The sequence below is a fragment of the Danio aesculapii genome, chromosome 20 (assembly GCF_903798145.1).
Source record: "Danio aesculapii chromosome 20, fDanAes4.1, whole genome shotgun sequence".
Classification (NCBI taxonomy): domain Eukaryota; kingdom Metazoa; phylum Chordata; class Actinopteri; order Cypriniformes; family Danionidae; genus Danio; species Danio aesculapii.
In genome coordinates this window covers 29,382,021-29,406,394 of record NC_079454.1, presented here as the reverse complement: position 1 = coordinate 29,406,394, position 24,374 = coordinate 29,382,021, and the positions used below count along the sequence as shown (strand labels likewise).

Genomic DNA, 24,374 nt, shown 5'->3' with positions numbered 1-24,374 from the left:
CTTGTTTTCACTGGAGCGGCAGTCGAAGGTTACCGACCGCAGGGGCTGATGGGAAATGCAGTCCGGTCTCATGCATATCCAAAAGGATCGATAATGGAATGGGGAGAGGTCAACTGAAATATATTTCCAAAAACAAAATGGTGGTAGAGCACAATTTATGGGAACCTATGTGGGGCGCAGTAAGAAGTGGTCACATGTAATGCTAAATTAAATGTTTTTTGATGTAGGCTACATTTATTAGGTAGATTTTATCCTTACGTGGCTGGTGACAAAGACACTAAAATGTAAAATACTTATCATTTTAATTAAGTTACTATAAGTTAAGTTAATATATTCTCACTGCTTAATTTAAAAAGAGCTAAAACTGTTTATGGCAGATAAAAATGACTTTTATTTGTGTTGTATTATTTTTAGGGTTTTTTTATTCTTGTTTCATATATTTGGGCATTTTATAGTGATAAAGTATATTTTTGCAGTAGTTTCAATCTGATTAAATGAAGTATATTTAATCTATTATCCACTGAACTCTGTCTGTTTTCTTAGGTTTAAAATTAAACGGGCAACTACCATGAAAAGATAAAAACCCATTACAACTAATATGAGACCCTGGACCAGAAAACCAGTTGTAAGTGTCAATTTTAGGAAGTTTAGACTTATACATCACATTAAATCTGAACAAACAAGCTTGATCTGTGGTTTATTAGGATATGACAATATTTCATCGAGATGAAACCATTTGAACATCTACAATCTGAGTTTTTTTTTTTTTTTTTTTTAAGAAAATTGCCTTCAAAGTTGCCTCAAAGTGTTTAGCAATGCATGTTACAAATCAAAATGTTTTTACAGTAGGACATTTTCAAATTATTTTCATGGAACATAGCTCAATAAATAACTTAATTTTCCAATTATTGTTGGCATAAAAGAAAAACATATTTAAAACAATACAAAAAAAATACCTAAACAATTAACTTTTAACTATGAATACTTTTTGGCCCAAAAATACATTTGTGCAACCGGTTTTGTGGTCCAGGGTGGGAGTTTTCAGCCCCAGTCCAGTAGGTGGCAAAAACGCACTGTATGTTATTTTGCCAACGTCACATCATCATAAGAAGAAGATGATTTCACTGTTGGTGGAAAAATAACAATCAAAGCAAAACTATTTAATCTGAAATCTTTATTGATGTAATTTTCTGACCGCGAAATAACCAGCAGTGATCAAGATGGCCGATGAAGAGTTCACAGACATAAATGGCAACTGGATTTCTTTAGACTGCCAAACGCACTCTTCTTTCTGCAGAGAGTTTACTGTTACCTCACCCAAACTGTCCTTGCGCAAGGTGATGGTGTACACCTGCTGTGTATGGTTATTTGCTTATGCTGTATTCTTCTTCACGCAGGTAAGAACATTTTAGCATGCGAATATAAAGTCCTTGCCGTCTTTTCTAATAGTGTTCTATTGGACATTGGTTTGACATTGCGCAAAAACGTCTACTATACAGTTGAAGACAAAATTATTAGCCCTCCTGTGAAATAAATTTTTTTTACTAAGTTATTTACCAAGTTTTCTTTAACGTAGAAAAGATTTTATTTCAACACATAATCTAATGATAACTTAATTATTTAGTTTTTGCCATAATGAAAGGACATAATATTTTACAAGTTATTTTGCAAAATACTAGTAATATTAATCTAAAAATGCAATTTAAAGGATTAACTAGGTTATTTAGGTTAACTAGGTCAAAGTCATTGGACACCAGTCCACAAAACAGGTTTAATCTGTAGCCAATATTTTATATTTCTTAAGAAAAAAATGTACATATTTAAAATGTAGGTTTATATATTGAGTGAACAGAAATATTTTACTCTCTCATTTAGAGCGCATTTATTACAGCTGCTGAGAGCTGGTTAAAACATTTGATTGTGCATTAAGCTGTATTTGGATATCAAAATAAGAAAACAATATAGTTCTCTGGGGGAAAAAAATGCTTCTAAAAAGTGAAAAGTATATTTGGAAATACAGTGAATATTTTCCTTGCTCTGTTAAATATCCATTGGCAATTATTTGAAGAAAAAGGATTTTACAGTAAGGCTGGTCATGTGGTCTCTAACTGTATTCAGTGATTTTTATCACATGAGGCAAACCATCTTAAGACTGCAAAAAAGGTTTTCTTTGCTCATCACAATATGCAATTTTAACGAAGATAAAACAAAAATGCAGAATATGATGATTCAATGAAGTCCTATCCCTATAAATACAATAAACTAGATAAAAATAGAACATTTCCTTGCTCTGTTAAACCTAATTTGGGAAATAAAAAAACCCGAAACAAATCAAAGGGTGGCTAACAATTCTGACTTTATATATGTGTGTATATATATATATATATATATATATATATATATATATATGTGTGTATATATATATATATATATATATATATATATATATATATATATATATATATATATATATATATATATATATATATATATATATATATTAGAGCTGCACAATATATCATTTTAACATCAATATAGCTATTGGCACATCTGCAATAGTTACTTCGAAGGATCTGCAATGTTGAGATGGGATTATCGTTGACCAGGAACCACAGTTAATCGTGTTTGTGTTTTTAAGGCCTGTGATTGTATAAGCATGTAAAGCGTCAATAAATTATAATGTTTTTACTTTAAGAATGATTGATTGTACTTAAGTGTATAAACACACAATAAAAACTACTGTTATTTTACATTTGATTACTCAATTTGAATACCCGAATACTGCTAGACTCCCAGAAAAAGGTTGTTGTTTTCATTTATATCTTTGCTCTACTGTTTTTATCAATACTTTTGATTGATTTATTATATTTGATGCAGATGCACTCTACAAAATCATCCTAACCAACATAATATTGTGTAAATTCTTTCCAAATAGATCTGTTCATTTCATCTGGTGAAATTATATACAGAATCGCAATATGTATCGCAGAAAAATAAAATATTGCAATGTCATTTTTTTTCCAAAATCGTACAGTCCTAATATATATCTCAAAATTCCACTTAAGTGCTGAGCAGGGAGAAGTTATTCAGGAATTTCCAAGATGGTTGTGCTTGAGAGTTTGATTAATATAATAGAATATATTAAATGTGTTTGTGAATGCCAACCGATTGTTCAATATAAATCTAACCTAATTGCTCTTATTGACCCGATATAATTCTCCTTCTGTTCAATGTCCAGAACACGGCGGTCCTGTCGAGTGCCATCATCCTCACGCTGGTTGGGATGGTGATTCATATTCACTTTGTGAAGGTGGACCATGAGACCCTTCTCATCATCGGCTCTCTGGGTGTTCAGCTGTCCTCGTCTTACGCTTCTGGACGAGAAAGCACGACTTTCATCGAGATGAGCAAGCTGAAAGACATCGTCATCAACGAGGCTGTTTATATGGTAAACACGCAGTGACCTTCACGCATGATCGATATTGAGATGTAAAAATAAATGAAAAATAATCAGTGTTTGTGTGTTTGTTCCTTAGCACAACATCATATACTATCTGTGCATTCTGATTAAGGACCCGGCAGATCCTGAGACTGTGACCAGTGTTGTTCCTCTCTTCCAGGTTCAAAATAGCTGTTGTTAAACAATCCCGAAAGCAAGATTATAGGAATTTGTGGCATCTCAGTATGTAAATGAACACCTTTGCTTCTTTCTCTAGAGTTCAAAGCCTCGGCTCAATTGTTTGATTCAAGTGTACAAGAGCTGTCAAGAGATTCTAGCACAGAGCAGATGACGCAGAGGTAATGCTTCATGTTTCGCTAGATATTCTGCATGTTTTACATGACTGACATAGTTCTGTGTCTCTGTATGCTTTAGGACTCCATGTCTTTCGCTCAGCAGAGGCTTTCTTTGAAGATGAATGAAGATTGGAAAACTCCAGAACGAATCATAAGCACATTGTTGGTAGCTTTTTTTGTATTGTCACTAATACACAATGCATTTTGTTACATGCAGAGGTTTTTTAGATACGTTTTGCGTCCACAAACATTTGTACAGTACAGTATTCTCGCCTCATTTAAAACATTATTGAATGATCAGCCATTTAGTTTTTTAGGATGTGTTCACACTTGGTTGATTAGGTTTGATTAAGTTGTTGGTGCGGTTTATTTGAATAAGTTTGAATGCTGAACTTTGACAATTAGCGCTGCGTGATTTTGTAAAACGACTGACAATGGAATATTTTCAATATATATTTTAATATGAATACTTTCCCTTGATGACTTGAATAGATCTATTCAGAAATAATTCATTATTTTAGATTGATTAGCGTGATTTAAAAAAAAAAACTAGGGGAGCACATTTGGATCAAATATAACATATTGCAAGAAAAAAATAAGTACAACAGAAAATACAATGGTTTATGGTTTACTGGAGAGTCTAACAATGCAGAAATAAAAAAAATCAAATATAAAATTACATTGTGTATTATAAATAATTAAATACAAGTAATCTTTGTTAAAGCTACAGACATTATTGCTTAAATGCTTTGAACATGCTTTAAACAGGGTGTCTGCGAAGTCTAAGAAAGTCTTAAAATGTCTTAAATTCCAAAAACAACATTTTACGCCTTAAAAACTCTTAAATTTACTGAAATATTGTGTTGTGTCTTAAATCATTTTAAACAGGGCTTAATGTTACTACTTCCATGTAAAGCTACCAAATCAGGCTGACACCCAATCACCAATAATCCATCTTAAAACGTTTTTTTTATATTTAGGTTTTTATTGCAAAATGATACAATTCACATCAGCTGTTTTACAGCAAATTCTCCAAAATAAATTCCCTAATCAGGGAAAGAAAAGCAAAGCAACACATCCCTTTACGTGATCTTCCGTTAATACAAAAACTATTTACAAAAGGTAACCCGGGTCATTAAAAATCCTTAGTGTTTAAACCTGTATAAGTTTAAAATTTAACTCATATTGGTCTTAAACGGGTTTTAAAAAGTCTTAAATTTGACTTGAAGAAACCTGCCGAAACCCTGTTTAAAACTGTGATGCTGGTCACCCATAATACAGACTTAATATTGTAGATCCTGCGATGAGACAATTGAAAATGTACACATTGCAATATTAATTAATATTAATGCTAAATCTTGGTCCATTTCCAAAAACACAAGATGTGAGCTTTAAAAGCGCTTTGGGTTTTAGAAAAGTGCGTTATAAATAAAATTTATTATTATTATTATTATTATTATTGTTATTATTATTAAAAGGACTGAATGATGAATCGTGTTCATAGTCTGAATGAATAATAAGAATGCGAACACTAAGTGAAGCGGGACCACATGTGTAATTTACTTCTGCAACAAAGGAACAGAACCCTACAATAAGTGTGAACACACCTAAAGTGTTTTCATTCTCTTTAAAATGCCTCTGTAAAGTTACACTCCAACCAATTTTTTAGATTTATGCACTGAATCATTTAGCGTAGAACTAAATTACTCGTAAGCTTTAAAAACAGTAATAAATAATAATTGAAAGAAACCTTAAGTTTTAGTAGAAAACGGAAATAGTATGTTCTTATAGCATGTAGACCTGTAATGTTTATTTACCGTTTCAAAGAAATAGGATTACAGTATACTTTAAATAGAAATAAGTATTCTTCTGTTTAGTATCGTTTAGTATTAAATGACCATATGTGCCATTTTTTTAAGCAACCAACAAAACCAGTTTAGTAAATATTAATAAAATTATATATAATTATTTTATATATGGTACTAGTTTACTAAACGTTAAGTTTTAATAGAAAACTGAACTAGTGTTTTCTTGTAGTATGTAACTCCAGTAATGGTAATTTACAACCTTAAAGAAATAAGATTACAGTATACTTTCTGGAAATTTGTGTTATTTTTCTGTTTAGTATCGTAAATGTTTATAAGTTATAAGTTACTTCCTTCTGACATTGAATGACCACTAGGGGGACATATGTGCCAAACTTTGAAACGAACTACAAAATCAGTTTAATAAATAGCAATAAGAATGATATGATTATTACTAAGTTAATGTTGCATTATAGTAACAGTAATTTTTTAAATATAAATTAGCTCTTTTCAGGTAATCTTTTTATTTATGTATTTATTTTTTCCAAATTAGAAACAGTAACATTAATTACACATTTTCATGGAACTGATATGTCTGATGAATGAAATAAACAACCTTTATTTAAACCGTTTATAGAGAATCAGCGTTTTCTTGTGCTCTGAAAGCAGATCTTATTTGGCCTGGATTGTTGTGGGTCACTTGAGGGATTATGCTAATCCACCTCATTTGCCTTTCGGTGGGTCAGCGTTTAATTGTGTTCCAGCTTTTGTCAGGATGTCTTGTTTTCCAAAGTGGTTTATTATGGCTGAGGCTCGTCTAACTGTGACATGATTTCTCCTAACAGAACACAACTTGCTACTGAGCTTCTGGGAGACGTTTCTAATGAATGTAGTTGAATGAATCACTGTTAAACTGAAGTATGTCTGATTATTATAAATAGTCCGCTTAGACTGAAGAGGTCAGACAACAGAAGGGAAGTGAAGCTTTCTTGCAATATCAGTTTCATATAGTATTTCTGTACCCAGCTGTCGTCTACATCCGTCACACTTTAGGTCTTACTGTCTCCTCGAACACAAAAGTATTTGTTTTGTTTACCCTTGCACATGATTCCACTAGCTTTTACATATTCTGAGGAAATGTTTTCCATGCCACCTCTGTGTTATTTAAATGGTCTGCTTGTTCCTTATGGGAAGTCGCTGCGAGCCGCAGATGAGGGCAAGAGTTGTCATTCAAGTTTGTGGAAAGGAAAGAGAAACCACCCTTGTTTATTTGTGTTCATTCTGTTTTGTGTTTACATGTGGCGAAATATTCCCCTTAATTTTAAAGCTAACTGACAGTATGAATGCAAATTCCCCTTTTATTAAGGTTGAATTCATTTTCTGGGTTCAGGACAAGTGTGGATGAAATTGCAGAATATCTGACATTATATTGATCAGAAAAACAGCAAAAACATAGGCAGAATTGTGACCAATATTTGCGTTAATGGTTTTAGTACAAAATTTTATTTTTATATTTGGAGTTGGCTAAGCTATTACATTTTAATTAGTGTATCCATTTTATTTTAATTAGCATTAGCATGATTCGATTTAAAACAAGTACTTACTTTCGCTCTTACACCAAATAAATAAATGTGTAACACTAAGATATATGTTATAGCAGCAATTGGGACTGCTATAATCATCATCATCATCATTATTATTATTATTATTATTATTATTATTATTAATATTATTATTTATTAATTTTCTCTACAGTTCAAAAGTTTAAGATTGGTAGGGTATTTTTGTAACTGGCCCGAGTTCTGACCCTAAACTTTTAAATTAAGTTTACAGCTTTGTTACTACTTCAGCATAAAAGGAAAATGGTGAAAACCATGACAATAGCAATAAAAGCTTTGCGACATAATAATACACACAATAAACAAGCTTTAAGAGAAGAATTGAGGTAAATGACGTTATAAAATCTTACATATATATATGTGTATATATATAATATGTATATGTGTGTATGTATGTATGTGTATATATATATATGTATGTGTGTGTGTGTATATATATATGTATGTGTGTGTGTATATATATATGTGTGTGTATATATATATATATATATATATATATATATATATATATATATATATATATATATATATATATATACATACAGTGCTCAGCATAATTAAGTACAGCTCATTTTGAAAAAAAAAATATTTTTATACATTTCTCAGTGAATATAGGCAATGTATTTTGGTGCATTTAAACAAAACAGATTTAATAAACTGATATATTTATTAAAAATAATATTTTAATCACCAAATATATTTAGAAATTAAAAGATAATACAATTAAATTCAAGGAAAATATTGCAAAAAAAATGTACAACCTACAAAATGTCAACTAAAGTTTTCTATTTTTTTGGTTCTTGATTTTTTTTTCCCTCTTTTTTTTACATTTTTATTTAATATCTTTCTATAACATAAATTTAAGTGTACTAGTTTTTGGACCGTTTCAGTAAGTTATTTTGTTAGATAAGCTCCAGATTTGGCTTCAGTACTGACTAATCTAATGTACATGCACAAATGTAATATTGTATAGCTTCCTAATAAAATTGTGAATTTAAAAGATAGATTTGTGAGGGCTGTACTTATATATGCTGAGCACTGTATGTATATGTATGTGTGTGTATATATATATATATATATATGTATATGTATGTATGTATGTATGTATAATTTTTTTTTATTTATGGTTGTATGTAATATACAATCCACATCGTTGCTACAATCAGAGTTGTTTGGGCTTAACTCTTATTGTACTCATGTTTAGGCCCGAATGGAACCTAAAGGTCAGAGTGCAGAGACCTTGTTGTTATTCAAATACTGTTTCCCATGTTGCACTGCTTCATCCCCTCTGACCATTTGGAATGACTTTTCCCACAGAGACTGTGAAAACAACTCAAGGGTTTGAAATGATCCTGTTAGGGTGCTGTGAAGATGCTCATGACAGGATAATCATCCCTCCCCGAGGTGTGAACCTCCCAGGAGCTCTGCTGGGGGGTGTCAGTGGGGGGTTTTAACCATCCTACACCCTCCAGCAACCCACACAAGCACATCATAAACAAACCATCCACCAGCAGTTTTTTTTTTTACAAATTAAACTCCCTAAAACAGTAAGAGATCAGGGTGTGCAGCTGCTCAGATTGATGTGTTTATATACTGTGTCCTCCTGACTCGGGTAAATGACGTTAACCACGGTTTATATCTCTGTATATACATAAACACAAGCGGCACGTGTGCGCAATTGCTTTTTAAAAGCTAAACAGTGATAAAACTTGGCATTTTGAGCTCAAGTGGGAGGAAGTCTCCTTAAAGGAGTGTGTTTTGGGCTTTTACAAGCAAAGGATATTGATTATGTAGCTCAAATATTTAAACGTAGACCCCTTCGTAAGCTGATTTTAAACTGTGATTTTTTTTTTTTTTGATTGCCTGAAGGAAGGGCTGTATTTATTTATTTTTTTTTGGAGGGAAAGCAGTTGTGTGGGAAGGCTGCAGGAGCCCTGCTGTGATGGGAGTTTCCCTGCGCTTCCCTGTGGACTTTTACTATGTGCTAAGGTGTAACATTCACAGGCCATGAGGCAACACAAAAACACCCTGGTGATAGAATATGGACCGCTGGAGCAACTCCCTTCTCCAGCTGTAATCATCTTGTCATTGGCCATCATTTTTTGTATGCAGTTGCTAACTCGTGGGTTGGATGTACTTATGTTTCCGGGAAGCAACATAATCCCTTCTTAAACTGTATGTGTGCGCTTTTTTTCTGTTGTGAATTCAGATAATGCTGAGCAACACAATGCGGAAAATGGCACGGTGTCTTCTTCATTGATTGACTTTTGAAATGAAAGGTTTTTCAATTTTGGTTGCCTAAAGAACCTTTTATGTAAAAGTTCTTAAAAGAACAGTTTGTTTCTTAGTGTGACGAATATGTTAATAACCTAAAGATTCTTTTTTCATTATTATTATTTTATTTATGACTTTTAGGGCAAATTACTGTAAAAAATGTTTTAATTATTATATTTCAAAAAGTATGGATGGTGCTGGCGCCAATAGCCTTGTGGTTAGTGCGTCGACATATAGCATCCAGGTGCTCGCGGCGACCTGAATTCGATTCCCGGCTCAAGGTCCTTTGCCGATCCTTCCCCTCTCTCTGCTCCCCATACTTTCCTGTCTGTTAATCTCCACTGTCCTGTCTATAAATGTGAAAACCCCTAAAAAATAATTATAAAAAAAGAATAAAAATGTATAGATAGTATCAACTTAAGCACATACAATGAGAAAAAAACTAATAAAAATGTAAATTATAATGTGGCTTAACAAAAACTACAATTGTACAATCACACAATACTCTACTTTGCTCTTAGGAAAGAAAAAGAATCAATTTGCTGGAACAAGGACTTTGTCTATATTTGACAATAAAACATGTTCTTGGGTATATTTCCTAAATATGTTCCCCAAATTTTCTTAAACTGGTTAGATGAACTTCAAGACAGTCTAATTTTTTCCAACTTTAAGAAGAAGAGGACATCATAGATCCACTGTGTTGGGGTTGGAGATTTTTGATCCTTCAACCTAAGCAATATTAGTTGTTTGTCTCAGAGCACATTAAAAGCTTTGCAATCAGATAGTATCTTTGTAAGATTATATGACGTAGACAAAATTCCAAAAATGGCAATCAGTGGGCAAGGGGAGATAGATATACCCAAAAAACGAATGTAAAAATAGTGTCCCAAAAGCAGTTAAGCTTTATACAAGACCAAAACATATGTGCATGAGTGGCTGGGGTGGAATTACAGCGATCACAAGCAGGATCTATATGCTGAAAGTGCTTTGAGAGCTTTAGGTTTGTCCAGTGTACACAATGTACATTTTTGCACTGCTTGCACAGACAGAGGACTTTTGAATTCTGTATAAGACTGATTTCCAATCCTCATCTGAAACCGAATTTCCAGATCATCTCTCCTGACAGATTTTATTTGGCAATGGGATGTATCAGTTGGTGCCATAATTTTAAAGAATCATTTTCTTGAATGGTTTTATGAATTTTAAAAGTGCTTCATGATTCCATTAATGCCAAACTAGGCTTTTACACCAGACAAACTTTCACAAGACTAGAACTGTTGGCTGAAGTACCCACTTTTAGCTGCATTTACATAGAAATGGAATAATTGTAATTTTAGAATGGATTTTGGGGCAACTAAATTAGCCAACACTCAAAAAAAAAAAAGATTTTTGTTGCTTGTCTAAGCTACTTATTTAAAATGAGCCGAATCAACACAGTTTTTGGGACAACTTAAATCTTTTATGTTCAATCCACTTAAATTTGTAAAAACAGTTAATGTAAAAGATTTGTGATGGGACAACAAGAAGGAACTGTGTGTAACCCATCATTTTTCACAGTGAACTTCAGAGCAGGATCAAATCCAGATTTTCTAGTCTCTTGATTGCGTGAATGTCTTAAGAGTCTTAAAATGTCCAAATCTCCAAATCAAAATTGTGTTGATGTTTAAATTTACTGAAATATTTAGTTCTATGTCTTAAGCCTTTTTAAAAGATCTTAAAAAGAGCCAAAACCCACACAATCTATCTCAATAAAACGTTAAGCTTTTTATTTAAACAGGTAATTTTTAACTCTATTTAGCATAATGGCTGAATTATTTTCCTTACAATAACATTTGTTTAAAAGTTCTCCATGTATTTACTGCTGAGGACACCGACCTGGACAGATTGTTGTGCATAGATTGAGTTTATTATAGTTTTTAAAATGTTTGTTCATTTTTTATTTTAAAATATTTAGCTAAAAAACATCTTAAATATTTTTACTGAATTTAAATATTATTCAATTATTATTGTATCATTAAATGTATTATATTATTTTTAAAAAATGGCAAATAAAAATCTTTTCCATCTGGATAATTTTAAAAATTCCTTAGCATTTAGCCTTTTTTTTTTGGAATTTCATTCAAAATTGTGTTAAAAATGTCTTAAAAAGTCTTAAATTTGAAACCTGCAGAAACCTTGGTGTTTCTTCTTAAGACTAGAAAGAGTCTGCGTAATGTTTTTTTAGCTGGAAAAAAATGTTCTGAAGATGATCAATCTGGTGGTTTTTGGGAGGATGGTGAGGGTTAATAATTAATAGCAGTATTTTTATTTTGGATTGAACTCAGCTCACCTTTTCATTTTTATCAGAATGAAATCAAGATGTCAAAACATTTTGAGAGGGCATTATAAAGCTATTCAAAAGAAGAAGTCTCTGTATTTTTACCCATGCAGGAAGCTTTACTGCTGTGCTTTTTCAATGCTTTCCATCCCCCAATGCGTCTCTGAATAGCAAAACTGTTACTGGAACTTCAACCAGAAATCCCACCCCTTCAGACCTCAAGTTTTCGCTTGAATCTTGGCTATAAACTCTCTGGCTTCTGTTGATAAACGTGAGCAGAAACGTACGACAGGTGCAGCTACGCATCGTTTGTCACCTGACCTGACCCACGGGAATCAGACGGCATCTTTTGCCAGTTTACCAGATTATTTGTTAAAGGTGTATGTTGACAGTAACCTTCAGTAAAATGCACATCATTTAACAGATGCTCCATTTAAAGCAGCATACAAATGAGAAATGGAAGTGATCAGACTAACAAAAGAGGAAATATATTAGTTAGGCAGATCACTCCAGCAGTAGGCAATATGTAGGGAAATCTCTGAAACGGCACCACTATATGTGCCATTGCACTTGCAGAGTGCATATAAAACAATGTCTTTTTCAGCGTTCCGCTGTCTCTAGTGTTCGATTTGCTCAAGATTATGTGCTTTTTCCATCTGTGAACTTTCACCAAGAAGTATCCACCATATATCCTCTTGAATTATTTTATTAAGTTTGCTATAGACAAGTGCTCGAGAATGGAACACTGAAACAAATGCTGGGTTCATTGATTTGTGTTAAGAGTTAGAGCCCTGCATTTGAGCCTGAGCCTGAGAAAAGGCAAACGTCTGGTCAAATTTTCAAATAGTGACAACTTTAAAGGGTCACAAAATGCCAAAACACCTTTTTAAAATGTCATTAACAGTCATTGCTTAAAACACTATTAGGACACATATATTTCACAAAAACTGTGAAAACTAGTTGTTGTTTTTTTGGTTGCTTCTGGTTTGAAAAGAAATTTTGAAGCTTCGTCACGTCGATTAGATCCTTGTGTGAATTCCAGCATGGAGACTGGACGTCTGTACTGTTGGGTACAACGTGACGTCTTTGAGTTTTCACCATTAATTCATGAGAAAGACTTGGTTCGAACCAATCAGCGCGCTCTATTGTGAGGTGCAACTTCATGAATATGCATGATAGCTTCGAAAACTGTTTTTACCTGTGATGAGCCAACTAGTGATGCACAATGCACAACCTGTAAGTTGAGTAAGCTCACTGTGGACCACACACCGCTTGGATATTGATGTCACTTAAAAAACTAAAACTTCCATTTTAAAAAAACAACAAACAAAAAAAACTCCACATTTCTCTAAATTATTCTGATAAAAACTATTAAAAAGAAAAAGCATCAACTTTCTATTAAATACAAATCTGGTCTATTTGAACGGCTGTAACAGTATAAGCTGTTTGGTGGAAAAAAAGCCGGGCTTTGGGTCGGACTCGGGTCAAAAATTTTGATAAGCTGTTGGACAAGGGCAGGGCCGAGCTAGGGCTTAATTTATAAGTGTCAAAAGTGGTGGATCTGTTCAGCAAAGTGTTCACTGCATCCCAAAAGACTAAAAATAATACAAAACGATATAACTAAAGCACTCTCCACTGTGCTGAGTGAGAGCCCTTCTCTTCCTGTTAAACTGAACAGTCGCATCATCGATGATGTAAGCGTGCTCAGGTCCGGTTGGTAAATATGCAATGTGAGTGCAGCTCGAGGGGGAGAGGGGATAGGGGGGCAATCGTGCTTTGGCACGGTTTAAGGAAACTGTATGTGAGTGCGCCCTTAGTTTAGTCACTTGACCTATAGCACATGTCTTTGCAGCGTGGGGGAAACCGGAGCAAGATTAGATTAAAATAGATTTAAGGCCCATGCAGGGCTCTATTAAGTATTACACAGGCTGAATATAAAACAATTAAATTGTCCCAAACAAAACCTCAAAGATTGTGTAGTTTTAGCTGATTTTATAGAAGTAGACTGAACAAACAGCAAATGTCTTTGTTATAAAGATTTTTTTTATTAGACGAGACAATGATAATACAGGAAGATGACTCTAACTCATTCTCATAAAACGAGGTTGTATTAACATTGTTTTATTTTAAATCCACACCCAGATATTACTGTAAGTAATTAGTTGGGAATGCATCATTGAGGTCAGATCTGAGGGCAAAGGTGGCATGGTGGCTCAGTGGTTAGTACTGTCGCCTCACAGCAAGAAGGACGCTGGTTCAAATCCCGGCTGGGCCAGTCATTTCTCAGTGGAGTTTGCATGTTTTTATTTTTTTACATTTGCGTGTTTATTCAACAGGGACAAACTTGACCTTGTTATACAAAGACAACCAATGTCGCGTACATAGGACATATACTGTAGCATAAAGCTAATCTGCAACCCTCGTCCCTGGTTAGGCTTTACATAAAAAAAGAACACAATAGCACAATACAACAAACATGTGCAGTATATACAGAGCCACCAACATAAAATGTAAGTCAATCTGCATACTAAAGACAAATGTAAACCTGGCCAACCTGAAAGAATAATACTTAATGTTCTCATTGCTAAATCAACAGGGATGGCATTCCATAGAGGTGAACCTTTCACTGAACTGACCCATAGTGGTTCTGCATCTGCAGATTCTACAATTCCCACTTACTGCCCCTCTAGTCTTTGAGCCATCACTGCTGAATTTATGTATCAACTCACAGACTACCTCAGGGGCAAGACCTTATATATACTTAAACATGGATTTTAAAAATGAAAACTTTAAAAATGTTCTCCACATGGGTTTCCTTTGGGTGCTCCGGTTCCCCCCACAAGTCCAAAGACATGCGTTATAGGTAAATTGATAAAAACTAAATTGGCCGTAATGAATGAGTGTACATGGGTGTTTCCCAGTACTGGGTTGTGGCTGGAAGGGCATCTGCTGTGTAAAACATATGGCAGAATAGTTTATTCCACTGTGGCGACCTTTGAAATAGGGACTAAGCCGAAGGAAAATAAAAGAATGACTGATTTGAGGGCAAATGTATATAAATCTAAGGGGGGAAAAATTAGGAGGACTAGAAATCGATCAGATTCTCTGGATTTATATAGTATGTGTCTGAGTAAAATGTTTTTTTTATTTCTATGGAGGTCTAATAACATTTCTTCTAATTTTCATATAAATATTGTCATTTAAATGTTTCCATTTTTTGAATTAGTTTTATTTTAGAAGAAGATTCGAAAAAAATTTGGTTGGTTATATTTTTTTAATTTGACGAAGCTGAAATTAGGGTTATTTCACCAAATATTGTTATTCTTATTTATATTATTTATTTATACAGGGACAATGTACAACATGACATGTTGTGCCAGAGTTAGCTATAAAGCTAATTTACATTTGTAGTCCCTGGACAGGAAGTTGTAACAAATGTAACAATGTCCAGAAAAATAAAAAATAGTACAATATACATGTACAAAACAATACATACAAAACATCAATAAAATGAAATCAAATCAGTGGTTGCATATTTGATTTTCTTTAGCCAAAATTTAAGAACAGATTGAAATGATTAAAAGTGGTACTCTCTCTAATATGCACTGGTATTTTATTCCATCTTTGTTTGCTCTGACTAAAAAAACTGATTGTCCAAAAGCAGTTCTCTTAAGTTCAACCGAACAATCACCTCTAGCCGATGACGTAGTCTGTCTTATATTGTCTTTGCAGAAAATCACACATTGTTTGAGAGGTAGTGGTGCAAGATCATTAAATATTTTATATATTAAACACGGCAACGCAGTGGCGCAGTAGGTAGTGCTGTCGCCTCACAGCAAGAAGGTCGCTGGTTCGAGCCTTGGCTGGGTCAGTTGGCGTTTCTGTGTGGAGTTTGCATGTTCTCCCTGTGTTCGCGTGGGTTTCCTCCGGCTGCTCCGGTTTCCCCCACAGTCCAAAGACATGCGTTATAGGTGAATTGGGTAGGCTAAATTGTCCATAGTGTATGTGTGTGTGAATAAGTGTGTATGTGTTTACAGTGATGGGTTGCAGCTGGAAGGCCATCCACTGCATAAAACAAATGCTAGATAAGTTGGCGGTTCATTCTGCTGTGGCGACCCCAGATTAATAAAGGAAATAAGCCGAAAAGAAAATGAATGAATATATACACATCAGCATGAAAAAAGAAATTGTCAAATGTTAGTGATGTATGTTGTTCAATACAGTTACTGTAATGATAGCTCCTTGGCTTTTTAGCTAAATTTTTTAAAGTTTGTTTATAGATAATAAACAAATTGTAATGTTCGTGTGGGACCAACTTGTAGCACAATAAGATAAATGAGGGAAAATCATCATATTCATAAAAGGTTTAGAATTCATAAAAGTTTATAAAGTTAAAGCATTGATATTTATAATATACCGACATTATTAATCTAAACATGTCTAAAAGCATGGCATGTGTTTTGGTTATTTTATAAAAAACGAAATTGAAAAACAGTAGTTCACAAAAAAAAAAAAAAAGCTCAGAGGCTTAAAGGGACAGAACTGGTTGTCTATTTAAAGGAATAGTTCACCCAAAAAGTTCACCTGAAAATTCTGTCATCATTTTCCACCCTTCACTTGTCTAAAACCTGTTTGAGTTTCTTTCTTCTGTTTTACCCAAAATGTGATATTTTGAAAAATGCTAAAACCCTGTAAACATTGACCTCCATAGTATTCGTTTTCCGTATGGAAGCTAATGGTTACAGGTTTTCAGCTTTCTTCACAATATAAGCTTTTTTGTTCAGCAGAATAAAGAAATTCATAAAGATTTAGAACCTTTTGATGGCAAATAAACAGTGAGTCATTTTTGGTTAAACTTTCACCTTAACTTTTAAGTGTAAATACAGAGAAACATAAGGCTGCTGTTTTAGATTCAAAACTGGCCAGAATCATAATAATTACAGCGTGTATACTCTTGTTTCCTCGAGGATTAAATTTAGCTTAATCTGCAGTGCTGGGTTTCATGCAAACTCTTAATGATCTGTAGATATCATTGTGTAAGTGTGTGGAAGCGGATGTTGTTGTGTTAACAGCGCTGAGCTCACATTACCTCACCAGCAGTTAGCAGATCTAAAGAGGCAGGGCAGATCGAGTAGATGTTCATCAAGTTAAACCAGCTTTTTTTTTTACTCGGTGGCTTTTAAGATGAGAGGTGAGAGAGAGCTTGTAAAACCGGTCAGGCCAGCATTTGCTTTGTTAACAAAACGTGTGTATAGGCTTCATTTGAAATCATCTGTCATTGACCTTTGGTACATTTACATTAAGAGCCACAATAGTGAATGTTTCAATGGTTTGAACAATTTTTACATGTGTAGAGTAGTGTGTGTATATAGGCGGTTCATTCCGCTGTGGTTACCCCTGATAAATAAGGCACTATAAGCGGTAGTAAAATGAATGAATGAATGAATGAGGGTTGTGTATAAAAATATAAATTAAAAAAAAAAGATATATACACTTTTAACAATTTCCTGTATAATCTACAGTAACTTACTGTAAATCAATTACAGCTGAATGCATATTTACATTTATAGCACCATTTATTTTTCTGTGTCTGTATTTACAGAATTAAATGTATATCTTTACTGTAAAATATACAGTAATTTTCACAATGCAACTTTACAATACAGTAAAATACTGCATAATTGTAAAATACAGTTAATATTAGGGTTAAATACTGTGTCATTTACAAAAATCATTAACAGTGTACTGCAATTTCTGAAGAAATGAATCTACCGTGAAATCAAGTGTCTTGTAAATACAGGACTCAATTATTTGGGGCTTTCAAACAATGATCATCAGATTTTTTTCTTCGTCGTTTTATCAATGAAGTCCATTTTAACATGCGCATTTTAGAAAAAAACCTAAATTCCTTCAGACTGAGTAAGTGAGAAGAGTCACGTTTATCGTTTGGTAGATGTCATTGGAAAACACAGCTGACCTACATGCCTTTGTTGCATGCATTGCATTCTTCGAGTTATACTATGATTAGGGCTGACGGATGATAACACAGATGTCTGAAGTCTTCTAGATCATTCTAACAAAGAATTATGTGGCTATGGTATGAGATGCTTCCTTTTATAGCTCAGCATCAAGAACTTAGGCTGACGTCAGATTTATCAGGTGTACGAAATCTGTTACTTTGGAACTCTATTGGATTGAACTATTTTATCAGAGTTTTCAAGTCCTGTTTACACTTTGTATTAAAGGGGTAGTTCACAGAAAAATTAAAATCACTTACTCATTGTCCACTTGTTTCCTTCTTCTGTTCAACACAAAGGAAGATATGCTGAAGAATGTTGAAAAAAAGCACAGATTGACTTCTGTAGTATTTTTGGTTCCTACTATTAATGTCTATTAATGTCAGTGGCTGTTTTTATTCCAACCTTCTTCAAAATATCTTTTTTTTTTCTTTTTTTTTTTTTTGCTTAACAGAAGACAGAAATTCATATAAGTTTAGAACCTTGAGTTTGAGTAAATGGTGATCATTTTTGGAGGAACTTTCCTTTTAAAATGTGTGTGTGAAGATGTGTGAATGGTGAAAACTCTGTGAGATCTTTGTAAATAGCACAGACATTTGATTGATGTAGAACATTTTTGTAATGTTCAGATCACTTGATTGAAATATAGATATCATTGCATTGTATTGTGTAGCTTGATAGCTGTAGTGTCAAGTCAAGGCAAACTTTATTTTTAGAGCACTTTACAAACACAGAAGTGAGCCAAAGTGCTGTACAGAAAATATACAAAAAAATAAACACAATAGTATATAAAATAAAAGATAAACTATAGGTATACTACTTAAAAGGCACATAAAAACAAAAAACAGTCAGTTATTAAGATCAGGTGTCAGATGCCAATGAAAAAAAATTTTGTTTTAAGAGCTGATTTAAATGAGAACATGGAAGAGGCCTGTCTAATGGGCAGCGACAAAACATTCCAAAGTTTAGGACTTACCACAGCGAAAGCATGATCACCTCTAAGCTTAAGCTTTGGTTTTGGTACAATCAGGAGAAGCTGATCAGCTGAACTAAGAGAACTAGTGGGCTTATAGGGGTGTATCAGCTCAGAGATATAAGGTGGGCAAGACCATTTAGAGATTTAAAAACAAATAAAAAAATCTTAAACTGTATTCTAAAAGTATTCAGTGCATTACAGTAATCTAACAGAGTGGTCACAAAAGGATGGATTACTGTCTCAAACTGTAGTTATAGTGCTCACAAACACCTTAATTTTTCCTGTTTTTGATTTTGAATGTAATAACTTTTTGTAAATTGCTTTGGATAATTATTATTGATAGATTTTTGTGTAAAGCACTATTCGAATAAACTGACATGAAGTTGAAGAATCGAACTAAGGATCTGAGAATTCTTGTAGCAAACAATCTTATGACTGTGGATTCCAGCGAACCTTGTTTTCATGAGTAAGAGATAATGTAGAATTGAAAAGGTCTGCATTGTCTCTGGAAAATGTTGTGAAGCAGTAAAATTCCATTGCTGTTGTTTGTGGTGTGATAACACTTGTTGGAAAGAAGTTTGAGAATTAAAACGTTCGCAAAATCATTCCATTAACTCTGCTCTTTATTTATCCCCATTACTTTGTCTCCTGATTTTTGCTCTTCTCTGCTTTCTCGGTCAACTTCCATATTGATAGGAGATTGGTAATTTAGTTGAATACTGGTTAACAAGTTTGGGTATTGAGTGGCTCCAATGGCTTATTGTCTGAATATCCAGAGAGCCAGACATTTTCTGACAGGATCTGGCGTCCGGGACTAGATCTTATTTATATGGCATGGAGCGTATGATCTACAGTTGAATTCAGAATTATTAGCCCCCCATTGATTTTTTTTTTTTCCTTTTTAAATATTTCCCAAATGATGTTTAACAGAGCAAGGACATTTTCACAGTATGTTTGAAAATATTTTTTCTTCTAGAGAAAGTCTTATTTGTTTTTTTGTTTTGTTTTTCTTGGCTAGAATAAAAGCAGTTTTTTAAAATTAACATTTTAAGGTCAAAATGATTAGCCTCTTTAAGCAATTTTTTTTTCAATAGTCTACAGAACAAACCATCATTATACAATACCTTGCTTAATTACCCTAACCTGCCTAGTTAACCTAATTAACCTGGTTAAGCCTTTAAATGTCCCTTTAAGCTGTATAGAAGTGTCTTGAAAAATATCTGTCATCATGGCAAAGATAAAATAAATCAGATAGTGATGAGTTATTAAAATTATTATGTTCAGAAATGTGTTGAAAAAATCTTCTCTCCGTGAAACAGAAATTGAGGAAAAAAATAAACAGGGGGGTTAGGTCTTATCCTAACCCTAAGAATAGATGTGCAATTATTTTAATGCACAACATGGTGACAAAACCCACTGACACAGAATTATATTAAAGCAGCATTTGGCAGCTTTCCACTTTTTCTTTAACTTCTTAAAAAATGCTCACATGAGGCTATGTCAGTAGCAAAAATAATTGATGCATACAGTCACAGAACAGAAATGATTAGAAGTTTCAATGGCTGTTTCTCAATTCAGAGGCTAAATCCTTCAAAGGCTTCATTCCAGGACTGAATATGTCACTGTGAAACAATGTCTCATTCCGATGTCTTCGTAATGAGAAATGAATGGATCTTTAGCATATAGCATAACAAATTTCAGATTTTTACTTATTTGGAAATTTAACGATACAAAGGCTAACAAATAACCAGTGTTTCAGATATTGACTTTGCTATTTAAAAAAAAAACTGTATACTTTTTATTACGTACATAGAACAAGCTGAACATAGTAAGATAGGAGGTTCATTAACTTTCAAAAAAAAAAAAAAAAAAGTCCAGTTCAGTGTGTCGTGTATTTAGTGATAAGGGAGATGGAATGCAGATGTATAATATATGTAATTGAAACATCAAAAACAAGCATGCACTTACATCTATGGCGAGTTGCAGTACTACACATCATTGAGGATGACAAAAGGGCGACACCGCAAACTGGTAAATGTGGCTAACATTAGCTTTATTCTGTGTTTCATATGACATGCATTCATCCAATCAGGATTAATTCACTGTAGTTACTATTATGCTTGATTAGACCCTACTGTGTAGTAGTAACTAAAGTTGTTCCTAGAACTAAAACATACATTATTAAATTAGTGTTAAAGCTTCTTATTTTGACCCTTGTTGTGTCGTGGACATGTCAGACTACATTTTCCTTCTTTCCTGTCATTGCTCAAGGTCTTTCATGACATTTGTGATGTCATTGAGAGAACTGCTGACTGATTGGCAGGTCATTAGCACCCACATAAAAATACTATAGTAATTGATAGTGTTTTTGAACCATAATGTACTTGATTTAATCTGTTGTGGTAATACTGTAGTTGCAGTGGTAATAATATGAACAAATGACCAAAAAGTTTTCTACAACTGTATATTACATTACAAGCTTACTTAAAGCTAATATATACAGTATTTCTTATGTTTATCAGTTCACTGTTTTCAATTTACAGTATGATGTGGCAATAATTAACAAAGAGTTATAAATACTATAAAAGCCTATATAGAGTATAATACAATTTAATATAGTATGGTTCAAAAACACTATAGTATTTTGAAATGTGGGCATAAACAACATTGTCTAGAGTAGTACTGTCTTTTATACTGACAGTTCTGTCATCAGAAAATGAGTTTCCTGCATTTCGTATTTCCACTTAAAAGCACCAATAACAGTGTTTCTTCTTGTTCCATCATATGAAAGGTCTTCTATGGTCCTATTGGTCAACATCACATATGTGACAGAGCCTGACATAGAGGACCATACATTTCTAGGAATATTTCACCCAAACTGAAAATTTACTCACTTTTTCTGTTGGACAAAAAAGAAGATATTTTGAAGAATGTTTGTGAAGAAGTAACCATTGACATCTATACCATGGGAGTCAATGCCTACCGGTTTTTGTCATTCTTGGGTAGCTGTTGCCTCACAGCAAGATTTGTCTTTGGTTCGACAAGTCCAAAGACATGCACTATAGGTGAATTGAATAAGCTAAATGGGTTGCAGCTGGAAGAGCATCCTGCTGCGTAAAACAAATGCTAGATAAGTTGGTGGTTCATTCCACTGTGGCCACCCCAGATTATTTAAGGGACTAAGCCGAAAAGTTAATGAATGAATGAATGAATGAGAAGAAAGATAGTGAAATAAGAGAGGGTGAGTAAACGATGACAGCTATTGTTCGTAAGGTTATGTCATACAAAGTGGAACAATCATTTCTTGCATCTTTTATTAAGTAAAAAAAAAACTTCTTGTACTCATTCATTCATTCATTCATGCATTTTCTTTTCGGCTTAGTCCCTTTATTAATCTAGGGTCACCACTGCGGAATGAACCGCCAACTTATCCAGCATGTTTTACGCAGCTGATGCCCTTCCAGCTGCAACCCATCACTGGGAAAACTTCTGTTACTTTACAAAAAAAATTAAAAATGATTTGTCAATTGTAAATCAACACAACTCCCTACATCAAACAGACAATCCCTAAATTGGGCTAGTTTTAAGTATAAACCATCCATTATCCAATCAGAATCAAGCATTCTAAAATTCAAAACAAATCATTTACAAATCAATGCATTTATGATCATGTTAATCATTTAAAATATGAAAACCAATACAGGTTTGCAACATCAAGCAGCATAACAGTTTTGCTAAAAGCCAAAACGGTAACATTTTAGTTTAAGTAGCAATTCTAATGATTTACTGGTGAATTATATTGTCTGGCTATTAAAGACCTTGGCTGTTTATTTGTACTTCTGCATGATTTTCAATCCTACCCAGCACCTCAAACCAACTACTTCCTCAATAACTATTCATAAGCAGGAAAATAATTTAAACTAAGTTTAAATTAGGAGCTAATAGGCTTAGTTAATGGTTTATTAATTGCTAGATGTGCATCTAAAACTCTTATGTGGCTGCTAAACAGCTAAAAGTTACTGACATAATTTAAAATCTTACCAAAAAAAACAAAGACAAGCACATCAGGTTGGGTACTTGTTTGAAACAAAGTGTTTTCCATCAGGACAGTGGTTGTGTCGTAAATGTTGTGATTATTGAGGTACAGTGATCTGGTTCTTATCGGCCCGATAATCATGTTAGCTGAACAAGTCTTAGCAAGTGTGTGAGAATACATGCGACCTGTTGCGCCATTAATAAACATGTAACAATGCCAGCATCTTCTCGGGTGTTTGGAAATCACGGGACACTTCTGTCGGCTGTTGTCGTCCTGTCTTTACTTGCAGTTGATCCAGTGATTTGGCTCGTGCCGCTGCACCACAGCTCAACAGTGTGAGAAAGACACCACCTCCTGATTCTCACCCTGCATAATTAATTCCCTAATCTTCACAAAACATCTCATCAGAGCAATGAATGTTTCAACAACTGCTTAATAGCCATTTATGTTGGCCAGGTTTTATTTCTTGATTGACTGAAATGACTTTGTAAATGTAAAAGTTCATTCATTAAAATTTAACCTAAATTACTTTTAGATATGAAGATTCAAAAGTTCCATCTAAAAATTTTCTTTTAAAATGAGCTTTTTTTTCAGTTATTTCATTTTAAAGGCAACAAATAGCCATTTTTGGGCATAAAAGTGGATTTACATATAAATACACACATAAAATTGCTAATTTTAGAAGAAAATTTCAGACGACTCTTTGAGGTTTTGGCATCTGAACTCTTCATATATTTGTGACCCTGGATCACAACTTAATATCAAAGTTGAATAAATGGGCTTTGCATTGATGTATGGTTTGATCGGATGGGACAATATTTGGTGATTTTAAGCTATTCTAAAATCTGGAATCTGATGATATCAAAACAAATAAAAAAACTGAGAAAATCCCCATTAAAATAGTCTAAATTAGGTTTTAGCAGTGCACATTGGTATATTGATATATTTAACATGTAGAAAATATCTTCATGGAACATGATCTACACTTAATATTTTAATAATTTTTGGTATAAAAGAAAAAACAATATTTTGACCCATACAATGCATTTTTGGCTCTTACCAAAAATATACCCATACAGGCAACACATGATATTTGCACATGATATCAGTTTTATCACATCTGTAATTAATCTGTGGATTGAAAGTGTGTGTGTGTGTGTGTGTGTGTGTGCGCGTGTGTATAAATAGTAAAAATATATTACTTTAAGGTGCAATTCTTGGTATAAAATGGTAGCAAATGCCGACCAGATAGCAGAAATAAGTGATAAAAAAAAGAAAGGGGTCTGGATGCAGACCTGGTGCAGTGCAATCTAAGCTGCTTCCAATGCGTTTTTAATGGACTCACCTAACCCAACCCCCAACCCCCTCACAGTGATGCCACTCGCTCCATTTGAGTGCATTGTGTCTGACATTGCATCGCTGAGTAATGCAATCTCAGCTTGCATCATAAAGGCTGCATCCAGATGCTATTGAAAAAAAAATTATGTGACTTCACAAGTAAAGTAAATGTGTACATCTGGACTAAAAGCTGCTGA

At 33.5% G+C, this 24,374-nt stretch overlaps 1 protein-coding gene across 2 annotated transcripts; it reads left to right on the top strand.

Moving 5' to 3' along the window:
* The first annotated feature begins 1,094 nt into the window (after positions 1–1,094).
* pigh (phosphatidylinositol glycan anchor biosynthesis, class H) lies at positions 1,095–4,259 on the top strand. Of its 2 annotated transcripts, none has more exons than XM_056445485.1 (5): positions 1,095–1,397; positions 3,239–3,448; positions 3,537–3,620; positions 3,717–3,798; positions 3,899–4,259. In XM_056445485.1, the coding sequence occupies exons 1-4, from the start codon at positions 1,221–1,223 to the stop codon at positions 3,789–3,791; spliced, it is 546 nt and encodes a 181-aa protein (XP_056301460.1). In that variant the 5' UTR covers positions 1,095–1,220; the 3' UTR covers positions 3,792–3,798; positions 3,899–4,259. The 2 variants fall into 2 exon arrangements, with proteins under 2 accessions (XP_056301460.1, XP_056301459.1); XM_056445484.1 differs by having other exon boundaries at positions 3,875–4,259.
* Positions 4,260–24,374: the final 20,115 nt, after the last annotated feature.

Excerpts from the sequence above, each read along its gene's own strand:
- pigh (XM_056445485.1), top strand. The coding sequence starts at position 1,221 with ATGGCCGATGAAGAGTTCACAGACATAAATGGCAACTGGATTTCTTTA. Across the intron at positions 1,398-3,238 it reads CTGTATTCTTCTTCACGCAG|AACACGGCGGTCCTGTCGAG; the intron begins GTAAGAACATTT and ends TTCAATGTCCAG. Across the intron at positions 3,449-3,536 it reads TCAACGAGGCTGTTTATATG|CACAACATCATATACTATCT; the intron begins GTAAACACGCAG and ends TTTGTTCCTTAG.